Here is a 20,601-nt window from a genome sequence, read left to right as displayed (position 1 = left end):
ATAATGAGAAGAAAACAAGGAAAAAAACCTCACCTGGATGACTCCGTGGGCCCAGCTGATCCAAAAACTTCGAAATTCGTCCCACGAAAGGATGCCTATAGTCTCTGTGCTGGCCACCGGCTCACCCATCTTGCTAGTAGAGATCCAAGTTTTGGAGTTCTGGTGCCCACCAATGACAATTTCAGTCATCTCCGCCATGTCATGGGGGGCAGAGGACAAAGTGATGTGGGCATTATTGTGGGCCTTGATGGCAACATCAAAGCGCATCATGTGGGCAGGTTTCTGCACATACTGGTACTCATACTTATTAGGAGTGGAAATGTGAATTTTCTCTAGTCAAAAATAAACCAAAAACACTGTCAGTGTTCAGTCTCATTCACAGCAATGCACCTCCAAAGACACATCTTCATGGTCCTCTTTTAAACTAATCTCCCCTTATGTAAAATAGTTTTAGAGCAAAAAGGCCACAGTGAATAACTCAAATTCCATATGCTCAAGTCAGGGTTTCCTGGGGTACATCCTTTCTCACCCCTCAGCAAGAACGTAATCTATATGTTTTAATTGGAGATTAATTGCAATGAAACTCCTTTAAATAATGTTTCCCCAGAGAATACAGAAGATTTAGTGGTCAGGGATCCTGTCAACAAAATGGCAACATTTTTAGAATCACATTTGTTAAGAAGCATTGGCTTCCTATTTTATAGCCTTTGGAATGCCTGCAACCCTAGATCCCTTCTTGGTAGCCTTATGAGTTGTGCTGTCCCAACAGCTGAGCTTTAATCATTGTCAAGAATGATGCTGGGGGGAAGCGGTTCAGTGGTACCTTGGTACTCATCATTAATTGGTTCCAGAAGGCAGGATGAGTACTGAAAACGAGGAATACCGAATAAATTTTTCCCATAAGAAATAGTGTAGTGAGTCAAAAGGCAACAAGTTATACGTTGAGTGTCAAACAAATGGTGAATAACCAGGACAAAATTTTCACATCAAAATTCATTGAATACCAAACTCGATGAATTTCAAAGCAGTTGTGTACCAAGGTACCACTGTACTATCTTTACAGTTTAATCTGGAGCAATTTAAAGATAGAAACTGGTAAAATCCATAGGCTGGGTTTTCCCTCTCACCTAGTATCACATACAAAGGAGCAAACCAGCCACTAATCACAATCTTTATAGCTTGTACGGGGTAGCTTGGGTAATTGTGAATAAGTACTTGAGACAGGGGCTTTAGCTAACTGCCATGCTATCCAAGCAACAGGTTACTGGTGTGAAAGCTATCTGTGCCAGTGACCTGCTACTCACGCTATTTCTGTATGTGAGTGTACTGCTCTTCTGGAAGAGCATAAACGTATCCCAAAATAATCCAGAGGAGAGGTGTTAAGATCAAGGTTTCTTCTATGACCACGTCTGTTCCACTCGTCCTCCAAACTATTTTGAGACATGGATTTAGAGTTTTTGTAGAAGGCTTGGCTGTGGGGTTTTGAAGAATTTTAGGCGATCTCACTTTCACTTTTGCCCACACTTTTCATTCTCATAAAAGACTTGGCAGTACGTAGCTGGCAGAACCTGGCTCTTTTCCCAGTTTGATTTCCTTAGCTCCCACTCTCTGAACAGGTCTATCATGACCACTAAACACCTATATACGAAAAAGAAGTCTATTGAATGTTGAGAAGAGTGCTTCAGTCATGAACATAAGGGTCTGCATGATATACAAACACAAAGGTTAATGCCGACATATTGCTCCTAATAAATCTTTTGGATTCTTTTGAAGCTTGGCTCAAGATTCATGATTTAATCAGGGCAATCCCCGGAACCCTGACAGGTGCTTTGCAAAGTATGTTTACACATTGATTAGACATTACCCAAGCAGATCCCTATATGGCATCCGATGGCTCACTTCTCCATCAGCTCAAGCCAAAATGGCCTGAAGGCAACACTCAGTGACTGGAAGAGAGGGCACACTCACAGCAATCTCCAACTGCCACCAGGAGATTGTTAGCGATTGTTAACTGTAGATTTTTCATACAACAAGGCTTTTCTTGGGATAAGAGGGATAACACAACTCTTTTAACTTGAACAGCTAAAGGCAAACAAAGGCTACTTCCTCAACAGGACAGTGGGGAGGAGGAGAAGAAGAAGAAATGTTGTCAGGACATAATTATTAAATGCAGCTAGCAGTGCTTAATAGCGAGCCTAGGGAGGGAAACTGGTGCTGAATTTTGCTGAAACGCAGCTGCAAAAACTGCTACTGAAATTCTCTTACCGTTAGGACAGAAGAAAACACTGTAGGTGTATTCTCTGGTCAGACCCTCTGGCTGCAAAAAAAATTGCAGTTTTTTTTTCAGAGATACCCACGCAAAATTCAATGGCTTTCTCTTTAACAAAAAGTATTTGAAGAAAAACTTCAAATTTAGTTTACTGAATGCCCAACCCCACAACAAAGTAAAGCAAAAATACAAATCTAGTATACCTACATAAAGATTTTAAGAAATCGATCAATGACACAAAAAAGAATGATGATTAAAGTTTGACCAAAGCTTGGTTTGATGTCTAAGAGAAAGCACTGAGTTCCTATAAATATTCTTGGAAACAGGATTTTGCAATTGGGGAACCTTTGGAAATAGTTCATCTTTCTCTTGAAGTACCAGCAAGAAGAAATATTAATAGAAGAATTCATTTTTAACATGCCAGGCACACTCATGTGGAGATCTGTGGGTCTTTGGCTTTAAAATCGCAAATCGCAAATCCTACATCCTACCATTCATCTAGCATCTCTTCTTGCTTCTGCAGCTTGAATCTAATGGTCATTTCTCCCTCTTCCCAGCTGCAACTCTTTCTCCGAAAAGACTATGTGCTTGCTTACCTCAATAATAACGCTCCTCCGTACATAGTCAACACCAATAGGAGTCCTCTTGTCTATGTGAGCATCCTCAGAATGTTTGCCATTCTTTGTGAGTTGAATGTTGTCTTGGCAGCAGCTGCTTCCACTATAAGCAAAGGCTTTTGCTAAAGATAACATGGAGAAATATGAATTCTCAATAACTTGGTCCTCGACTGAAACTCAGCAGAGCATGGCCACACAGGTATTTTTCTTGTCAGCTGGCATATACTCTGCCTTTTCTAGGCTAGTTAGTTCAAAATGAATAAATAAATAGGAAGCTATTTTTCAAGATGCAATGCCAGCCTCCAAAATGGTATTCGTTCCAAAATGTCTAGGTCACTCTATGGGCTCACAGCTTTCCTCGATGGGCTATAGCACAATGCATGGCTAATATGTTCCTCTTTCCCCCCCCAAAATGGCAAAGAGACACCAAGATGGTAGAAAATACTCTGAAGGAGTTTTGCAGGTAGTTTCCTGCATGGCAGCCATTTGTGAGAGAACCTAAAATTCTACACATGCCATTGGCAAAAATAGGTTGTGGATTCTTGCACAAAAGGTTTCTATCCCTTCAGCTGAGAATGTACTAAAAAGTGATTATATTCAGGAGGAGTGCAAAACTCTTTCCCTTTAGCCAATTGTGGATAAGATTTTTTTTATGAAAAATGTCTATAGTTTTCTCTCTAGAGAATATAGATTCTATAGATGTCTATATGTCTATAGATAGAAATTCTATAATATCGAATCTATATCTTTTGCAGGTAGGCAAAATACATTGAACAGAGATAACTACTTGCAACACCTTTCAATTTTTTTGAAAGGAATACCAAACTAAGATTCACCATTCAAATGCGCTACCTGTGATGTTGTTCTGCCCCAGTTCACCAAAAGATAGCACAACAGATGTGGGCTTGGCTTTGCCACGGGCTACACATTTTTTCCTTGTCAAGTGTTGCTTCCCAGGATGTCCCACAAACTTGATGCCTTTGGCGACTGAGATTTTCACATGAACCTGTATGATTGTAAGGAAGGAACAAGGATTACGATGGGTCAGTCCAGTTAGTCATCAGGGTCATACTCAAGAATGTTGGAGTAGTAATAGCAGATCACATAAGCTTAGCACCAGCTAAGATGACCTTTCTAGTGCCTTGAATTGTAGGGAAGAGTTCAATAATAGCAAAGTACAGTGATCAAATTACTATCCCTGGTAATATATTTTTTCTTCTAAGTAAAGTGGATTGTGTGCACTTTGTTACCCTTAAGGTTCTCTTAATAATGGTGTATTGTACTATTAAAATATGTAATTTGAAATCTCGTTCCATTTTTTTTTAATGATTTGCAACATGTGAGCAACCTAAGAGTTAGCAGGTTCTTCACTCACTGGATACTATCTGTATATTCAGAGTCTGACTGACCCAAGCCACTGTTTATGCCATATAGTAATGTAATTGAGGTGGTTGCTTTGGTTTAGGATATTATGGGAATCAGCCACTGTGGTTTCTAAATCATGGATTTATAGCTTTCTGGGATTCCCCAGAAAACATAAACACATATTGAACAACACTATCATTCTGGGCCAGGTTGTGGATCGGAGGGCAGTGTTCTCCTTCTTCCTCTGTGACCAGTTGCAGTCAGTACTGGTCACAAGGGAAGAGGTCTAAACCTAAGTCCCTCTTGTGAAGGGTTCCTTGGGGTTTGGGTCTCTCTTTAACACCTACATTAAAGGCGAGATTTTTTGGCAGAATGGCTACAGTGTCATCAGTGTGCCAATGATGCCCAGTTATACAGTACATCTACATCTCGATTTGGGCAGGTGATGTCATCTGGAAGTTGTGACGCTCTGAATGGAGTAGGTTTGGATCCCGCCCCCTCTTGATGGAGTAGCTTTCTCCTAGCAGAGCTGGTACACAATTTGGGAGGTCCAGGATGCACACATTCCTGGTCTAGAAAACTGAGCTCACAGTCATTTAAGAGTTTGGTCACTTCACAACTGGATCACTGCTATGCAAGCTACATTGGGATGACCTTGAAGACCATGATGAAACCACAACTGGTCCAGAATACAATGGTGTGTGCAGTTTCAGGCACCTCTTAGCTTGCTCATGTTGCACCACCGCTGTGGGAGCTGCAGTGGCTTTGTTTCCTTTCAGGTCCAATTCAAGGTGCTGTCATGGAGCCATCTGCATGACAGTGTCTCCTGAGGATAACTGTCCATTCTATCAGGTCAGATGGAACCAATCTGGCAGGATCTAGCAAGTAGCAGTGCCTGCCCTGTGGAACACCACCCATGAGTTCTGGCAGACTCCCACCCTTCTAACCTTCCAGAAGGCCTGAGAAACTGGTATTTTCCCACCCCGCCCCCAATCACTGGGATAGGATGAGACTGGAGCCCAGTGATTATGAGGTTTATGTGACGGGGGCTATTGTTTGATGCCATTGGGTGTCATTTTTTACATACTGGTTTTTATTGTTTGTTTTACATTTGTATTATTGTTGGTGTCATCCAGCCAGAGTTTAGCATATAAGTTGCCTTGAAGGATTGTAAAGAGGAGTGGGATTCAACCAGTACGGGCCGGTTCAGGTGAACCAGTAGTTCCAGTGATCAGTTGGCCCCGCCCACCTGCCCTAGTCTATCCTTTATTTCCTTGTTTTGAAGCCCAGCTGATTTGCGTAGCGCAGCAGATTCCCGCACCTCAGCTGTTTTACTCACTGGGGCTGTAGCAGAAGTTAAGTTTTAGCTGTAAATGGCTGTTTTTAAAACGCTGTGCGTGCACACACAACACACACTCACTGAACCGGTTGTTACACTGGTTGAATCCCACCACTGTTTGTAACTCTTTTAAATCAGTCAATCAGTAATCTCACCTCCAAACACATGGGTAGGTAATTGTGGACTGTGAGAGGAATCTTTGCCTGTTCCCCGCGGATTATGTGGTATGGAAGGGTGAACTCAATGAAGAATGGCTTGAAGGTCTTGAGTTCAGTCTGTCTCGCCAAGCCTAGTCCTCTCTCAGAGAGTCCAACAGCCTCCATCACCCATGTGGTAATGGAGTCTGGAACGTCAACACGTAGCTGAGCTTCTCCTGAAACATCACTGTTAAAAAATGGGAGAGGGAGGAGAAAAGAAGAGTCATTGGGAACCAGGACTAGAGAAAGAGACATCAAAGGCTTTAAAAAGTATCAAGTATTCTGAACACAACAAGCAGCAACAAATATGGCACCTTTCCTTTAAAAAAAAGCATTCTCCTATTTAAAAGTTTGATGGAGATAGTAAGCTCTGTGTAAATCTGAAAGTAAGCTCTGTGTAAATCTGACATTAAGCCAAACGTGCCTGAGCCTTCAGTTTAACCTTCCTCTCTATGTATTTCAAATGGGTCCAGCAAAGGATATTGTTGTCCACATGTAAAGCTTCCTATGCTGCATGAAACAATAGGGAAATCTGTTAGTCATGGACAGCTTGTTGTCACATTGTCCCAATTCTCCTTTAGCCACATTGCCACCACAAGACTCCAGTGGAAGGGTCATGGTGGGACTTCTACACATATGCAAGCCTGCATATTCCTGGCAGAGTCAACAATAGTGCGCAGGATATTCTCTGCAAATTTCCTATATCCAGGCAATATTCTATACTTTGGGAGCAGCCACATATGGGGATACTTTTTTGGCCCTTACACTCTCCTTATTTTATTCTCTTCCCCTCCCCGTCTTCCCCTGTTCAGTTGCCTTTCTGTTCCAGGTCCAATCCCAAAATCATAGCCAAGGGCCATGGGAAGCCGTGCTTTCTCCTTTTTTCAAAGACAGCAATGGAGATAAAAAAGATGCTTGTTATCTACCCATATCTTTCTTCAGGACTGTCTGGATGCCAAGTTTCCTTTTTCTTTTTACAACAAGCAAGCTATAACTTGCAGTGAATATCATATCAAGCAAAGGAGAATTCCAGCATTTAAATGCAATGCTTCCTTGTCTGGTAAGGCTCAGTGACTGCTCTAGTCAACCAATGCGGTTCTATAGCTGAACATGTTCTTGAATCCAGTTTTCTTAGCTCTTCTCCAACATCTATAAATACTATATCACAGTCTTGCATGAACCCAGTCACTATAATTTATACACCATGGTTAAAGGTTTATCTTAGTTAACAAATCATGGCTTATTGTTCACTCTCACCCATGGTATCAGAAAAAATTAGACCCTGTTAACTGTGTTAAATCTAGGGTCTTGTGCATGCAAAGATGTTCTTCTAACGAATTAATGTCTTTTTCTATGGTAGTGGATTTTCAAATCAGGCAAGCACTTAAGAACAAGACAAGTGCTAAATGAAAAGTTAGTATCCATGTAGCACCATATAGTTATTTGCAAAATGGCAACTGCAGTGTGATTGCCAGCAGTCCTGCAAAGACAAAATAATTTTGATAGAAGAAAGATTTTAAAAGTTGTGGTGTACTAACCAAATCAGGATACTACCAGATCATTTTTTGTACAAGAAATTCTCTTTGCTAGCTTAAGGAAACTTCAGAATATTCCCCATTTAACATTTAGATAAAGAAAATGAATGTTAAATGTATGTCATTGTATCCGCTATGCTGTTCCTTGTCTTACCATATTTTAAATGTAAGTCAGTGAATGTAAAAAAAAAGGCTTAAATTACAATAGAATGACCCCTGTTGATCAGATGACAACAAAAAGAGGATAGAGAGGAAGAAAAATTGGCTATAGTTTCCCACAAGGGTGAATTGGCAAAGACAGATCCTTGTCAGATAAAAGTAGTTTCCAATTGCACTCTAAACCATTTAATGAAACAATTAACCATGGCACTATTCTCTAACTGGGATTCTCTTACCAGTAACAAGAAGTTTTGCATACCACATGGTATTCATCATCTGCCAAAGCAGGTGCCTGAATGCAAACATAGACACAGATATTTGGCTCCTGTGACAAGGCCCAAGACTTTCTATCTCTGATATCCGTAGAAGCTTTTTTGCTTCCTCTTTCAATCATGTCAAGCTGTGCAAATATGCTCACAAAAATGGGACTCCTAGAACATCTTATTATCCTCATGTGAAACTTATATATAGATCACGCCACAGTATGGACCAAGCATAGTGAAACTGATCAACTCCAGGATGGCAAAGAGTGCAGCAAGGCTGTATGCTCTCCCTTTATGTATTCAATATGTATGCCAAATATATATATCAATGGATGCTGAATTGGAAAAAGATAAGAACTGTTTTAAAACTGGAGGAAAAATATCACTGTGTTATGCAGATGACACTACTCTGATGTTGAAAATGCAAAAGATTTAGTAATAAAAGTAGGAGCACAGTGTAAAAATGAGACTAAACTTAAATACAAAGAAGTCCACATTAGACACAACCAGTTAACAACTATTCTTAGAACTGACAATGAAGATTGAAGTGGTGGATAGCGTTTACTTTTTTAGGATCCATTATCAAGAGTAAATGAACAAGTAGTCAAGAAATATACCACAGATTAATACTTGGCAGAGCAGCCATAAAGTCCTCGGAAGAGATCATTTCTATACCTACAAAGATCAAAATAATAAAAGAAATACTCTTCCCTGTGACACTCTATGGAAGCAAAAGTTAGACTTTGAAGCAACAGGATATAAAGAGTATTGATGTTCTGAACTTTGATGTTAGAGAAGGCTTCTGAGAATACTGTTTACAGCTAAGAAAAAAAACCACAAATGGATCATTGAACAAATCAACCAAGGTTCAAACTATGTGAAGACCTAGTTGCACGGGAGTCGGGAAAGATGGAAGGAAAAAAGGAAACCAGTAACAATTTGCATGGACTCAGTTACAGAGGTAACTGAGAACATCTGAAGGACCAAGTTAAGGGCAGTAATGGAGAAAAAAAATCCATCCATGTGATCACTAGGAGTGAACTTGATGGCACACAATCAGTCAAATCAATCAATTAATTAAAAAGCTGTTTACAGTCCAAACATTTCTTCAGCTTCTTTCAAAGCAGATCAAATGCTGCAACTTCATTGACACTTATCAGTCCCCCTCATTCAGTGGCACTGTAATTTTCAATTGTTGCTGAATGAGTGGCCATAACATGAGGACTACCTTTTGTAGTATTTACTAATTTTACAGCATCTTCCCATTGGTTTCATCAAGCCATTCATCATCTCCCGTGTTCTTTAGATTACGAGCCTTTGACATTATCAATGTATTTGTACAATTATGTTTTTAATTCCTCTTCATCATGCATTACTTTACACTTGCTTATAAAGAGGCACATTTATATTTCTAACCTTTATTCCCAGTTTGAAAGAGTCTTTCCTATTTTTTTCTAATTTAACAAAAACTTCAATATCTCCATGTTGGTGGTGCAGTGGTTAGAATGCGGTACTGCATGCTAACTCACTGCTCACTCCATCAGTTCGATCCTGACCAGCTGAAGGTTGACTCAGCCTTCCATCCTTCCGAGGTCGGTAAAACGTGGACCAAGGTTTTTGAGGGCAATATGCTGACTCTGTAAACTGCTTAGGGAGGGCTGTAAAGCACTGTGAAGCAATATGTAAATCTATGTGCTATTACTATATTCTTCACAGAGAGAAAAACAAAATTGCCCCTCATTCACAAGGTAGGACAGGCCCCTACAGATGACAGACGATGGCTCCACATTGAAGAGAAATTACCTGACATTGAAGCACTGCCAGAGCCAAGTCTCTGGGAAGAACGTCCTTTTCTTCTTGTCTGCTCTGTGGAAGGTAAGAGAGTTGTGCATGCTGAGAGAACTGAGCAATATTCCCCCTCAAAAGCAGAAGCTCCATGAAACCCTACTTTTCATGACAATACAATCATCTGATTTTGGCCCTTATCAGTTTCAGGGCCTGCCAATCAATTTTCATACTCATGCTAGTATTTACATATCTCAACAGCTGGATGCTAGATGTCTACGGAGATTCTCAATCATCCAGGTCATGGTTGTCCCAAAGGTGTTTTTCCAAAAGGCAACTGGACTTTCTTGATTTCAGTTCAGGTCTGAACTGGAGAAGCTTTTTGGATGAGAAGCGAAATGTTTTCAAGGAAAAAAAAACAAGAAAGTCCAACTGCCTTTTGGAAAAGCATTGGGGCAACTGGAGGCTAGGTTATGCCAAAGAATCCCTCCTCATACATGTGTCTGTCCAGGAACACTGGTCTATCTGCAAAGTTCTTTTTCAAGTATTCCTCCCAATCCAGTTGGCCAAGTGGCCATATAGAAGAACTTCTCAGTTATGGGCCCAACCTAGGATTGTTGTTCCCAGGGAAACTACCTGCTGCCCTTATTAGTGTCTTGCTGGCACCAGTTTGAAACATTTATTTTTCTATTAGGCATTTGTGGCTTTGAATCTAAATGTTTGTTTTATTTTGGTTCTTATAATATCACTATACTATGCTATGTATTGTTTCTGTTTTACCGCATTTATCATCATTATCGATGATGTAGAGACTTTTTATCATTGCATAGAGAATTCTTCCCAACAACAACAAAATATTAGAATAAATTGAGGTGCCTTTCCAGGAGAGGCCAGCTAAAGGAAACCCTAACCTAGCAAGCACCTCATTCCTTGCTTCTCATGCCAGCCTCAGGCTTCCACAACCAGTTGGCAGGAAGCAAGAAACAAACGCCTCCAGATCTCCCATGGAACACAAAACTATGTGATTAAACATTTCCATTACCAGTCAAAAGGGCCAAAACAGAGTTACATTATCAGCTACCACACATGCATGCATACACATTGATTCCATCATGAGTGCCATCTGGCCGCTTCCTATCAACCCTTACTGCCTGCTGAGCAAAAGAGCAGGTGTCTGCCACCATGCCCAGAACAACAATGCCACTTGGGTTACGTCGTTGGGATTGTAGCTGCTTGCTTCTTCCCATTGGCAAGCTTCTTTGGCTCGCCCAAGTAGTAGATAGGCCAAACTGGCTCCTAAATCCGTATTCCATGGAGCCAAGCAAGGCCATCTTCAACACAACAACCCCAAGGTGGAAAGTGGCACAATACATATTTGGGACAAACAGATTATCAACAAAAGGAACATTTGTTCTACCTGGGCTGAGCTTTGGAAGGTGTAGAAGACACCAGCATCCCGGTGTGAGGTTGGAAGGCAGGCACAACCTCCTCGGTATACAGACTGCCATGCTGTCTATGGTTTAAGCTGACGAGATCAGTCATTGCAACTAAGCCCGTTTCCTAGGCAACAGGAAACAACAACAAAAAGGCCATATCTGTTAAAAACTGATTAAGTCTGTCCCGTTAGAGTAATTCCTGCCACACCTCCAAATACCCATGGAAGGAAAGATTAATGAAATACAGGGAAATTGTATCAAACTGACCAGCACAAATGGCCATTACCAGGCAAATATTTAGACACTTCAGTGATTTCCTCATTTTTTTGTGACTTCTCTCTTCCCCAAAGAGATAGGTGCTTTGAGGAAAACTGACTTCACAATTTTCAGATTGTCTAAGTGAAATTTTCAGGCAATGGCAAGCAAAAATAAAATAAAGTGGACGTTGTCAGAATCGCCTCCATTTCCAGGAGGCAAGTGAGTAATTTTTTTCTTCTTCTGGACCTACTGCAGACCCTCCTCAGCTGAGACTGCATTCCTTAAACCAGATTACAGATGGCATTCCAGGCCAATCTATCCTGAGTTGCCAATATAAAAATGCTGCCCTCCCCGCCAATAGCATATAATTTATGATGTAGTAATTTCCCAAACATTAAACAAGTCTTCTTTTCATTAGGAATTTTTGTGTAATACTGAGCCTGAAAAGAAATCCTCAAACCACCCTGAGATATTGCCTTATTTTGTACTTCTCTAAGAGTGCCATATTTGGTCTGCAAAAATCCCAATAACCCTTAGATGGCAGCAGGAAGACACAGCATCTAACTAACCCAATTCTATCTAGCAATCATCCTGATATTCGCAGTTCTGATATAACATTTTTTATCTCAGTCATTATTTTTTTTCTGATAGGAATTCACTTCCTTTGAACCCTTCCTTGTGTAAAAACTGGTTACTAAAACGAAGAGCATAGAAAAAATCCATCCTTATTGGGGAATCAGTTTTCTTTTTCCTCCAAAAGCAGACAAGTCCTTCTTCTTTGGAAGGAATGCTTCTCCTATGTCTCTCTCAGAGGCTGCCAGTTTATTTTTGCCTGCAAATTCTCTCTATCCCTCACCCCCACCACCCTTGTTGAAAATGATCTGACTTGTTTGTTAATAAGCTTTTTTCTTTTCCCCCTGATCAAAATGAAATCATTTCACTCTGGGAACAGAAGAGGCTGTGTCCCTTCTGCCAAGCCTGTAGGAGCCAATAACATTTTCACCTATGCTATCTCAGTTGACAGAACCTCTTTGGGGAAAGTGGCCTGTTTAGAGAAAGCAGAGAACAGCATTTGGCTCTGAATGCCAAGGACTCCTTCTCAAAGAATCTGAGCACAAGATGTACTGAGAAGTTAACCTCTCACGCCACCTCCTTCCTCACCAAAGGAAACCCTTCCCAACAGCCACACGCTTAGCGTTCTCAGAAAAAGCGGGGGGAGTTTCTCCATAATAAGGATACTGACATGACGGAACTAGAGGCATTTTCAGAATATATTTGAGCCCAACTGTGGACGGATACAGCCTGCAGAATGGGTTCTAAGCATGAAAAGAACTAGCACTCCAGATACACAGAATGGTTGCCAGGTTTTGGGTGCCCTATCCCTGCACCTCAAAAAACAGCAACACCACCTGAATGTAAGCAATGTTCTTCAAAAAGGCTTCCAACTCTTTTTCAAGGTTCCAAAAATCTCATATGAAATCTGCTCTGGTTATACCCTGTTTGCACTATTTTAACTCCTGCCACAGTTTGGAGTATCTGGAATTTCAGGAACTTCCTAGCACCTATTACTATATGAGACCTGGCCCAAAGACAGTTTAATGAAAAACCTACCCTAACCAGCCAAACTGCAATATTTTTCTGTTATATAAATATTCTCCTTTATTGAAATATTCCTGTTACTTTAGAGTTGCGAGATTCAGTGCAGGCAAGATGTTATTACTACCCTAGAATTTTTTAGTACTGAGAATTGTTTTCTCATAATTACACTGATTAAAATAGCATTCCTTATAGTACTACAACATCCAGTGTTGTGCCTGAGAGCCTTCTATAGCTAACTCACAGTAACATTGATTAAGAAGCACTGAATTGCTTGCCTCTTGATCTACGCTTAGTTAGTGCTGAATTACCCACTACTGTAATTTCCCTTAGAAAGCTCTCTAAAACTATGCAATGTTAATTTATATTTAAGAGTAACAGAAATGTTGAGAAACAACTTTAATTGGGTGTTTCATTCTTTTTTTTTGCTAAATAACACCCTCTATTGAAAACAGACAAAAGAATGGGAGAAAACCAGAAATAAAAGCTCATTTTCTTGGAAAGAGAAAGTAATGCTTGAGCAATTTAAGTCAAACAATTAAGGGGATAATTAATCACTAATCATACAGCCAAGATCAACAGATAAACAATAAGCCCCCAAACAGGGAATATTTAATTATAGTCGTGTAAGCTCTAAATATGACATTTTGCAAACTTGTTACTCCAGATTAGTATAGAGTAGGTGTGAAAAAAAAACACAAAAGATATAAAACATTTATTATAGTGCAAAAATAGGATATGTAGTCTATTAATATTATATAATGGTGTCCGCATCACCCATTAAATGTCACTGAACAAAAAATGGTAGTTCCAGAGAAAGGGATTCTTATAGATTGATGAGTTCCTGTGGTAGAAAAAGCAGGACAAGATTGATTTTGCTCCATGCAGTGTGCTAAAGTGGCTTTAATCTGTTACTTGTTGAGTTGTTCTGCTTGACTATGCTCTCGGTCTGCTGGCAATTTTACAACTACCAGAAAAGGCATCATGCAGATGCTACATTTATGCAAGAAGGGAAGACCTCACCGTAAAGGCACAGCGGGCATCTTTGGCAACATCCCAGTGCCAGGGAAAGATAGAAGAACGACGGCGACGCTTGTGCAGTGTTGAGCCTGGCCACCAGAAGTGCCCTTCTTCTTTTGAAGTTCCGAAAGCATCAGACACATCATAATCTGCAAGTTCCTGGAAGATCTGCACAAGGAGATAACGTAAACATTTCTCCATGAGCATGTCAGGGACTAATAACTATCCTGCTGGATTACCCAAAGGTTCTGCTTTCCAGAAGTGATCAACCCAATCCAACTCTGATGTGTGAAAAATAACTGCAAGGTCTTCAAAAATTATGATATGTATGGTATGGTCTTCCAGTATATCTAAGTAATAAGAGTTTTAAGAGAAGTCATAGTAAATGTTTCTTCACACAATAGGTAATTCATCTACACTGGCATAAAATGCAGCAATGATCATTATTTTAAAGCAATGAATATGGTTTTGTGAGGAATAATGGTGCAAAAAGGTGTCTATCCATGATATTGCTTGTAGCTTTCTGAGAAGCATTGGATGCCTGCATAAGAAAAAGTTTATTTACCTTGGTCCAATCTATTAAAAGCTATGAGTAACTTGAAGCCCTTTTCTGCTCCCTAGGAGCTGTTTCTGACTCAATCTGAGAACTGAAATAAGAGTTTCCTGACATCTTCTTAACACTTATAAAAAGCTCTCCAAATGCTCCTAAAATACCTCAGGGGGCGGTGGGGGGGGGGGCGGAAATCTCACCCCTGTCCAGATGAAATGGTATGTCCAAGCCTACTGTAGCCTTAGTTCCTCCAAAAAATTGAAGTGAGGCTCCAGGTTATCCTATGTTTGCCCATCCCTATATGGGAGCTATGTTTACATTCTTTCTAAAATGTCATCACTTCCCTCTCGGACTCAGTAGTTTGATAGTACCAAAGCATTCCCCACTCCCAAAGGGATGCTGCTCACCTGGTCAGGTGTCAGCTGGAAGCCAGGCTTGAAGAGGTAAATGCTTTTGTCCACTGTGGCCAAACAAACACAACTTCCTTTTGCAGCTCGCACTGTAACAGATACAGAGTCGCCTGGCCTGGTCTCATTTGATGAAAATGCTACCGAAACCTGGCATTGAACATTAAGAGGAGGAGGGAGAGAAGAAAAGGAAGAACCGCCATCACCCAGGATCCTTTGCCAAACAACCCAGGTGCACAACTAGCCATGCTATACTGGATACCTGATTCTCAAAGAAAGGCTTGACGGCAAACTGCAGGTTATCTGCAACCCCTTCTCCATTCTCCCGCACATAGTAGGCAAGAAGACGGCCCAGCGGAGCCATGTTTGGAGTGACTGAGAAACAGATAGAAGTCATGCAGGTATTCAGTTCTGGAGCAGAAGAGCTGGTCAGGTCTAAATAAGAAATAGGGTGGAAAATAACACACGTGTTAATAAAGCCATGGCTTCTCAGGAAGCGGGGTGAGCTCTTTGTTCATCTCCACCCACAGGAGCCACAGACTGGCCACTCAGGGCAGAAAGCTACCCCTTTCTGACCCTGCCTCAAATACAGAGTCATGGCTGAGAAGTTCAGTAATATAAGACGTTCTTACCAGAAGGCGCATCGGTGGCAGTTCTTTTGTTCCCCTCCTGAGTCTTGTTTCGAGGCAGCAGTCCTGAAAGAACAATGTTCCCCCGTGATACAACTTCGTAGTGGAGTGTGAAATTACACGGGCAAGTGGACTTCACAGCAACACATGCCTCCTCTCCCACCTGGAAAGAGAAAGGGGGCAACTGCAGCCATATAAAGGTTTGCTAATGCCTCTTTCCCCTTCCTACCCAAGGGATTTTTCTGAAACAAAAGCTGATCTGGTTGGCACAAGCAGCTCAAGGTTTGACTCCGCTTTCCATCCTTCCTGAACCTCTTAGAGGGGGCTGTAAAGAGCTATGAAACAGTATATAAGGACTATTGCTATTGCTATGATTGGTGGGTGGTGGTTGACATATCTGGAGGAGGACATGGATTTGAGGAAGGGGGCTTTGGTTCAAAGGGCGGCATGGAACAAATTCTAGCATCACTGCTGACGGAAATGCCTTCTGAAACAACAGGCCACATTTTCCTTAGGTCTTCTGGAACCTGGCATATCTTCCAAATCCACTCTCCATACTCAGGGGAAAGCAAAACACAGCCCAGCTTCAGGATGTAAAGATACAGAGCAGTCTCACTGTTAAGAAAAGGCAGCCAAAGAATTCTGGCTATTGAGTGTTTCCCTGGAGCAAGATCAATTCCGAAAGCCAGCCAAAGTGGAACACCCAGCCAAAGCAGGCATGTTGGCTGCAGCCCAGCTTCCTCAACAGGGATATTAGTCATTCCAAGTGCACAAGGCTGAGAACAGCAGGCAACCCATCAGATGCATCTTGAAAATTCTGAAAACAAAATGCCGACAGTTGCCTTGCATCTTACCAGAAAAGGCCTGTCTGGCATCTGAAGCTGGATGTGGCACTTGCTAGGTGAATACCAGCTGCTGATCGAGAGGTAGTTGGGTAGATACTGATCTCCAACAGGCTTCCCATCAAAGGCTGTGACTTTGGTCTTGAGAAAGATGGAAAGTAGAAAGTCACTGTCAAGGGCGATTTCTGAACTCCCAACTCATCTTGCAGATTTTGAGCAGGCCGATCTAATCTTCCCCCCTCAATTTGACTCTGCACTGTGGCTAACAGAACAGGATGCAACCTTGCCAGATCAGGGCTGTTTGGAGGTTGACATCCAATGAAACAACAGAAAAGTTATCAATAATTCCCTTCTCCTCCTCTCTGCATCCTATATCAATATCATTTTCCTCTATTATTTTCTGTTTAATTGTTTCAATAAGTGGGAATCTATGGGGAGCTTCAAAATAATGAAATGCTTTTTTAAACAGATTTTTTCCCTCTGTCTGGCATGAAAAGTATTAATCCATCATCTGATCATTATGAACACGTGTTCTCATTTTGAACCCACCCCAGGGAGAAGAGCTTAAGGTAGTCTGATATTGCTTCAGTTGACAGATCTGGAACTCAGGTAGGAAACAGACTTTCTCATCATTGATCCCATTCTCCATTTACCTGAAGATGCCATATATCCAGTGGTGGGATTCAGCCAGTTTGCACCAATTCGGGAGAACCAGTTGTTAACTTTCTGAGCAGTTTGGTGAACTGGTTGTTGGAAGAAATCATTAGGGCAGAGAACCGGTTGTTAAATTGTTTGAATCCCACCACTGCATAAATCTGAGGCATCCTGAATAACAAGCAGACAATTTCCTCTCCCTGCACCCTGCCCCATGTTCTGTGGTTTCCTTCCCATTCCCATTCAGTTCAAAAAATCCCCCAGAAATCACACAATTAAGAGGTTTAAGGATTAAGACATCCCCCAATTAATGTTCTTAAATAAAGGTGCCCCCCATGTTCTCAACCCATTGGCCCCGCGGACAAAGTGTGCCTTTGATGAGATTAATGGCAATTCCAGCCCACTAATCATATCAAGGGCTTTCACCCACCTCCAGCCAGACGTACTGGACAGCAGGGGGGATGGAAGGGATTTCAAACTCCACCACACCGCTTCTGGACACTAACTCGCTTGTGTAAATGTTGTCCTTTGGAGTGAGTTCTGCTTTTACCCGGACAGTCACTCCATCAGCTGGACTCCCATCAGGATAAGTGACTTCAACCTGAAGAATCAGGAGACAAGTTAACATAGGTAGAGATAGGAAGAATCCCTGTTGCCCTTCCCCCTCTACACAGTATCATCTACTAGCAGGAAAACAAGCCATTAAACTTAAGAGTGGGCTGCTGCTAAGAAGGCAGACATGGGGAAATAACCGGTCTGGGCCTGGTAAACCACTGCAAATCCTAGCACAAGGGTCTTCAAACTTGGCAAGTTTAAGACTTGTGGACTTCAACTCCCAGAATTCGTGAGCTAACATGACTGGAGGAATTCTGGGAGTTGAAGTCCACAAGTCTTAAAGCTGTCAACTTTGAAGACCCCTGTCCTAGCACATTCAGGATAAAAATATCTATTCCCCACCCACCCATCCCCAGAGCATTCACAAAGTTGGGAAGAAAGGTGGCCAAATGTCTAATGGATTGTAGTCCAGGTTGCCTTAGAGGTTAAGCAATTTTAATCCTCTGGAACTGTTGTCCAGCTTGCTGCTTTAAGTCCAGATAGAATAGAATAGAATAGAACGGAACAGAACAGAATAGAATAACACAGTTGGAAGGGACCTTGGAGGCCTTCTAGTCCAACCCCCTGCCTAGGTAGGAAACCCTGCACCACTTCAGACAAATGGTTATCCAACATCTTTTTAAAAACTTCCAGTGTTGTTCCATTGATTAATTGTTCTGTCAGGAAATGTCTCCTTAGTTCTAAGTTGCTTCTCTCCTTGATTAATTTCTACCCATGGCTTCTTGTCCCGCCCTCAGGTGCTTTGGAGAATAGCTTGACTCCCACTTCTTTGTGGCAGTCCCTGAGATATCGGAACCCTGCTGTCATGTCACCCCTAGTCCTTCTTTTCATCAAATTAGACATACCCAGTTCCTGCAACCGTTCTTCATATGTTTTAGCCTCTGGTTCCCTAATCATCTTTGTTGCTCTTCTCTGCACTCTTCCTAGAGTCTCAACATCTTTTTTTACACTGTGGCAGAGTTGAGGAGGAGGACTGCAAACCTCCTTCCTCAACATCACACAAATCAAGAGGCATCAATCCCCATCCCACCTTGCCTGCAAGGACAATGTGTAACATCTGCAAAAACGAAGTGTGTCATTCTAGGTTATCTTGAAAACTAAAGCGATTGGGCCAGGAGGCGGGAATCAGGATAGCACACTTGTGCATAATGAGAAGTGAGGAGGCTGCCAGACAAATCCTATAGCGTTGATAATTTGCTTTTCCCCACTGGCAATATGCAACCTCATGGAAGACCTGCATTTGGGTTTCCCAAAGAGGCAGTATTCCCATAACAAATAAGAGGAGGAGGAAAAAGAGGCTGTGCAGATGAGGTGTCCTGTCCCATAAGTAGCCACAGAAAATCTGGCTACGGAAAAGCCTGGTTGGGAGGGAATGATCCTGTGGCAGCCAACTGGGGCCCAGCAAATCTGAGACTCTTCTAGGTGAGCTACAAAATCTTCATAGAAGATCTTCTACTGCAGGGATCCTCAATCCCCGGGCCATAGCCCACTATTGCACTGCGGCCCATTCAAAACTAGAACAAGGAAACGGCGGGGGAAGCATGTGTGTGCGTGAAATTCCACTGGCGCAGACAGCAGGTGGGTGGGCGAATGCATGCACACAGCTCTGTTTGTGCAAGCAGTGTGTGTGTGTGTGTGATCGTGTCACTTGCTCAAATGGAGCTACGTGTGTGTGTGTGTGTGTCAGCTGACACTCATGTGGAACTCTCCCCTCTCTCTCCCTGCACCGTTCCTCAAAGCCAGAAAATTTGAACACCACTATTCTACTCACAATAGGTTGGAAAACACAAAATTCATACTGGAACACTGGGCCCAATTTCAACCTAATTCTTTAGCGGTCTGGTGACAAAGAAAGGCTCCATTGGAGGATGCATCCTCAGTAAATAATTATTAAGCCACTTCTAAAATGTGGTTAACTAGGAAGGTTCCCCTGAGAAATCCACAATGCTGAGAAGGATGGAAGGAAAGAGATTGTTGACTGCAGTGGCAATGAATGCACCACTGGGAGACCTGAAGGGACCATCTGGGCACAAATCATGTGGAAGAAGGTCAATCTGTGGCTAGTAAAAGTCAACAGCAACTTGATGGAATATAGTCAGTCGTAATCGGGAAGGGGGAATGAACCTAGAGAGAGCAACGATTTGTCATCTTGCATCAGAATATTCCACAAATGTAAAGGTTCCCCTCGCACATACATGCTAGTCATTTCCAGCTCTAGGGGGCGGTGCTCATCTGCGTTACAAAGCCGAAGAGCCATCGCTGTCCGAAGACGTCTCCGTGGTCATGTGGCTGGCATGACTAAATGCTGAAGGCGCATGGAACGCTGTCACCTTCCCACTAAAGTGGTCCCTATTTTTCCACTTGCATTTTTACATGCTCTGGAACTGCTAGGTTGGCAGAAGCTGGGACAAGTAACTCCATTACTTCATTACATCACTCCATTATGTGGCTCTAGGGATTTGAACCTCTGAATTGCTGACCTTTCTGATCAACAAGCTCAGCGTCTTAGCCACTGAGCCATACTTTTAACCAAAACCACTGTGATGTCCCTAAACCAGTACTTCCTCTGTCCTCTTAATGAAAAGTCTACTCTATGATGCTATAATCTTCCCATTGCAATATCCTACTCACCTTCCCTTTATATGGCAAACCAGTTTTGAACTGCTTCCGAGTATCTCTGGAATATTTTATGTCAATAAGTTGCTTCTGGACAGGGGTAGAGTCATCAAAGGTGACCTGCCTGCTCCCATCGGTGCTAGTTACTGTGGCCCAAATGTTCACAGTGCCTCTGAAATGCTCGGGGATGTCTGCAGGCATCATGTCTTTTACACATATGTCAAAATCCGCAGAACCATCGATCTGCCAGAAATAATATGGAAAAAGGTGAACAATGAAAGAAGCTATATGTGCCTGTGGTAGTGGCAAGGGAAATATAACTACTGTGAATAGAAGGGACTCATTTGTCCCAGATGCCAACAACCCAAATCAGGAAAACCAAGATCTTCAGCCCTCCTATAGGACAGTGAAAATGGTGCCAGGAGACAAGAACAAATCTACGCAGAATC

At 42.0% G+C, this 20,601-nt stretch overlaps 1 protein-coding gene across 1 annotated transcript in view; it reads right to left on the bottom strand.

Moving 5' to 3' along the window:
- Positions 1 to 20,601, bottom strand: part of CPAMD8 (C3 and PZP like alpha-2-macroglobulin domain containing 8) — a 60,250-nt gene that overhangs the window by 24,212 nt on the left and 15,437 nt on the right. The window contains exons 11-24 of the mRNA XM_026698848.2: positions 20,168 to 20,395; positions 17,352 to 17,522; positions 16,280 to 16,408; positions 15,429 to 15,588; positions 15,059 to 15,231; positions 14,797 to 14,946; positions 13,843 to 14,007; positions 10,947 to 11,089; positions 9,548 to 9,610; positions 5,746 to 5,974; positions 3,739 to 3,892; positions 2,866 to 3,008; positions 2,266 to 2,317; positions 34 to 332 (exon numbers count right to left, since the gene is read on the bottom strand). Of these exons, the coding sequence (XP_026554633.2) occupies positions 34 to 332; positions 2,266 to 2,317; positions 2,866 to 3,008; positions 3,739 to 3,892; positions 5,746 to 5,974; positions 9,548 to 9,610; positions 10,947 to 11,089; positions 13,843 to 14,007; positions 14,797 to 14,946; positions 15,059 to 15,231; positions 15,429 to 15,588; positions 16,280 to 16,408; positions 17,352 to 17,522; positions 20,168 to 20,395 (2,259 nt within the window). The remainder of the gene's footprint in view (positions 1 to 33; positions 333 to 2,265; positions 2,318 to 2,865; positions 3,009 to 3,738; positions 3,893 to 5,745; positions 5,975 to 9,547; positions 9,611 to 10,946; positions 11,090 to 13,842; positions 14,008 to 14,796; positions 14,947 to 15,058; positions 15,232 to 15,428; positions 15,589 to 16,279; positions 16,409 to 17,351; positions 17,523 to 20,167; positions 20,396 to 20,601) is intronic.

Source organism: Pseudonaja textilis, chromosome 1, assembly GCF_049901715.1.
Source record: "Pseudonaja textilis isolate UNSWEBS1 chromosome 1, rPseTex1.2, whole genome shotgun sequence".
Lineage (NCBI taxonomy): Eukaryota > Metazoa > Chordata > Lepidosauria > Squamata > Elapidae > Pseudonaja > Pseudonaja textilis.
Note: the sequence above shows the minus strand (reverse complement) of the source record. Positions and strands in the feature narration are given on the sequence as shown.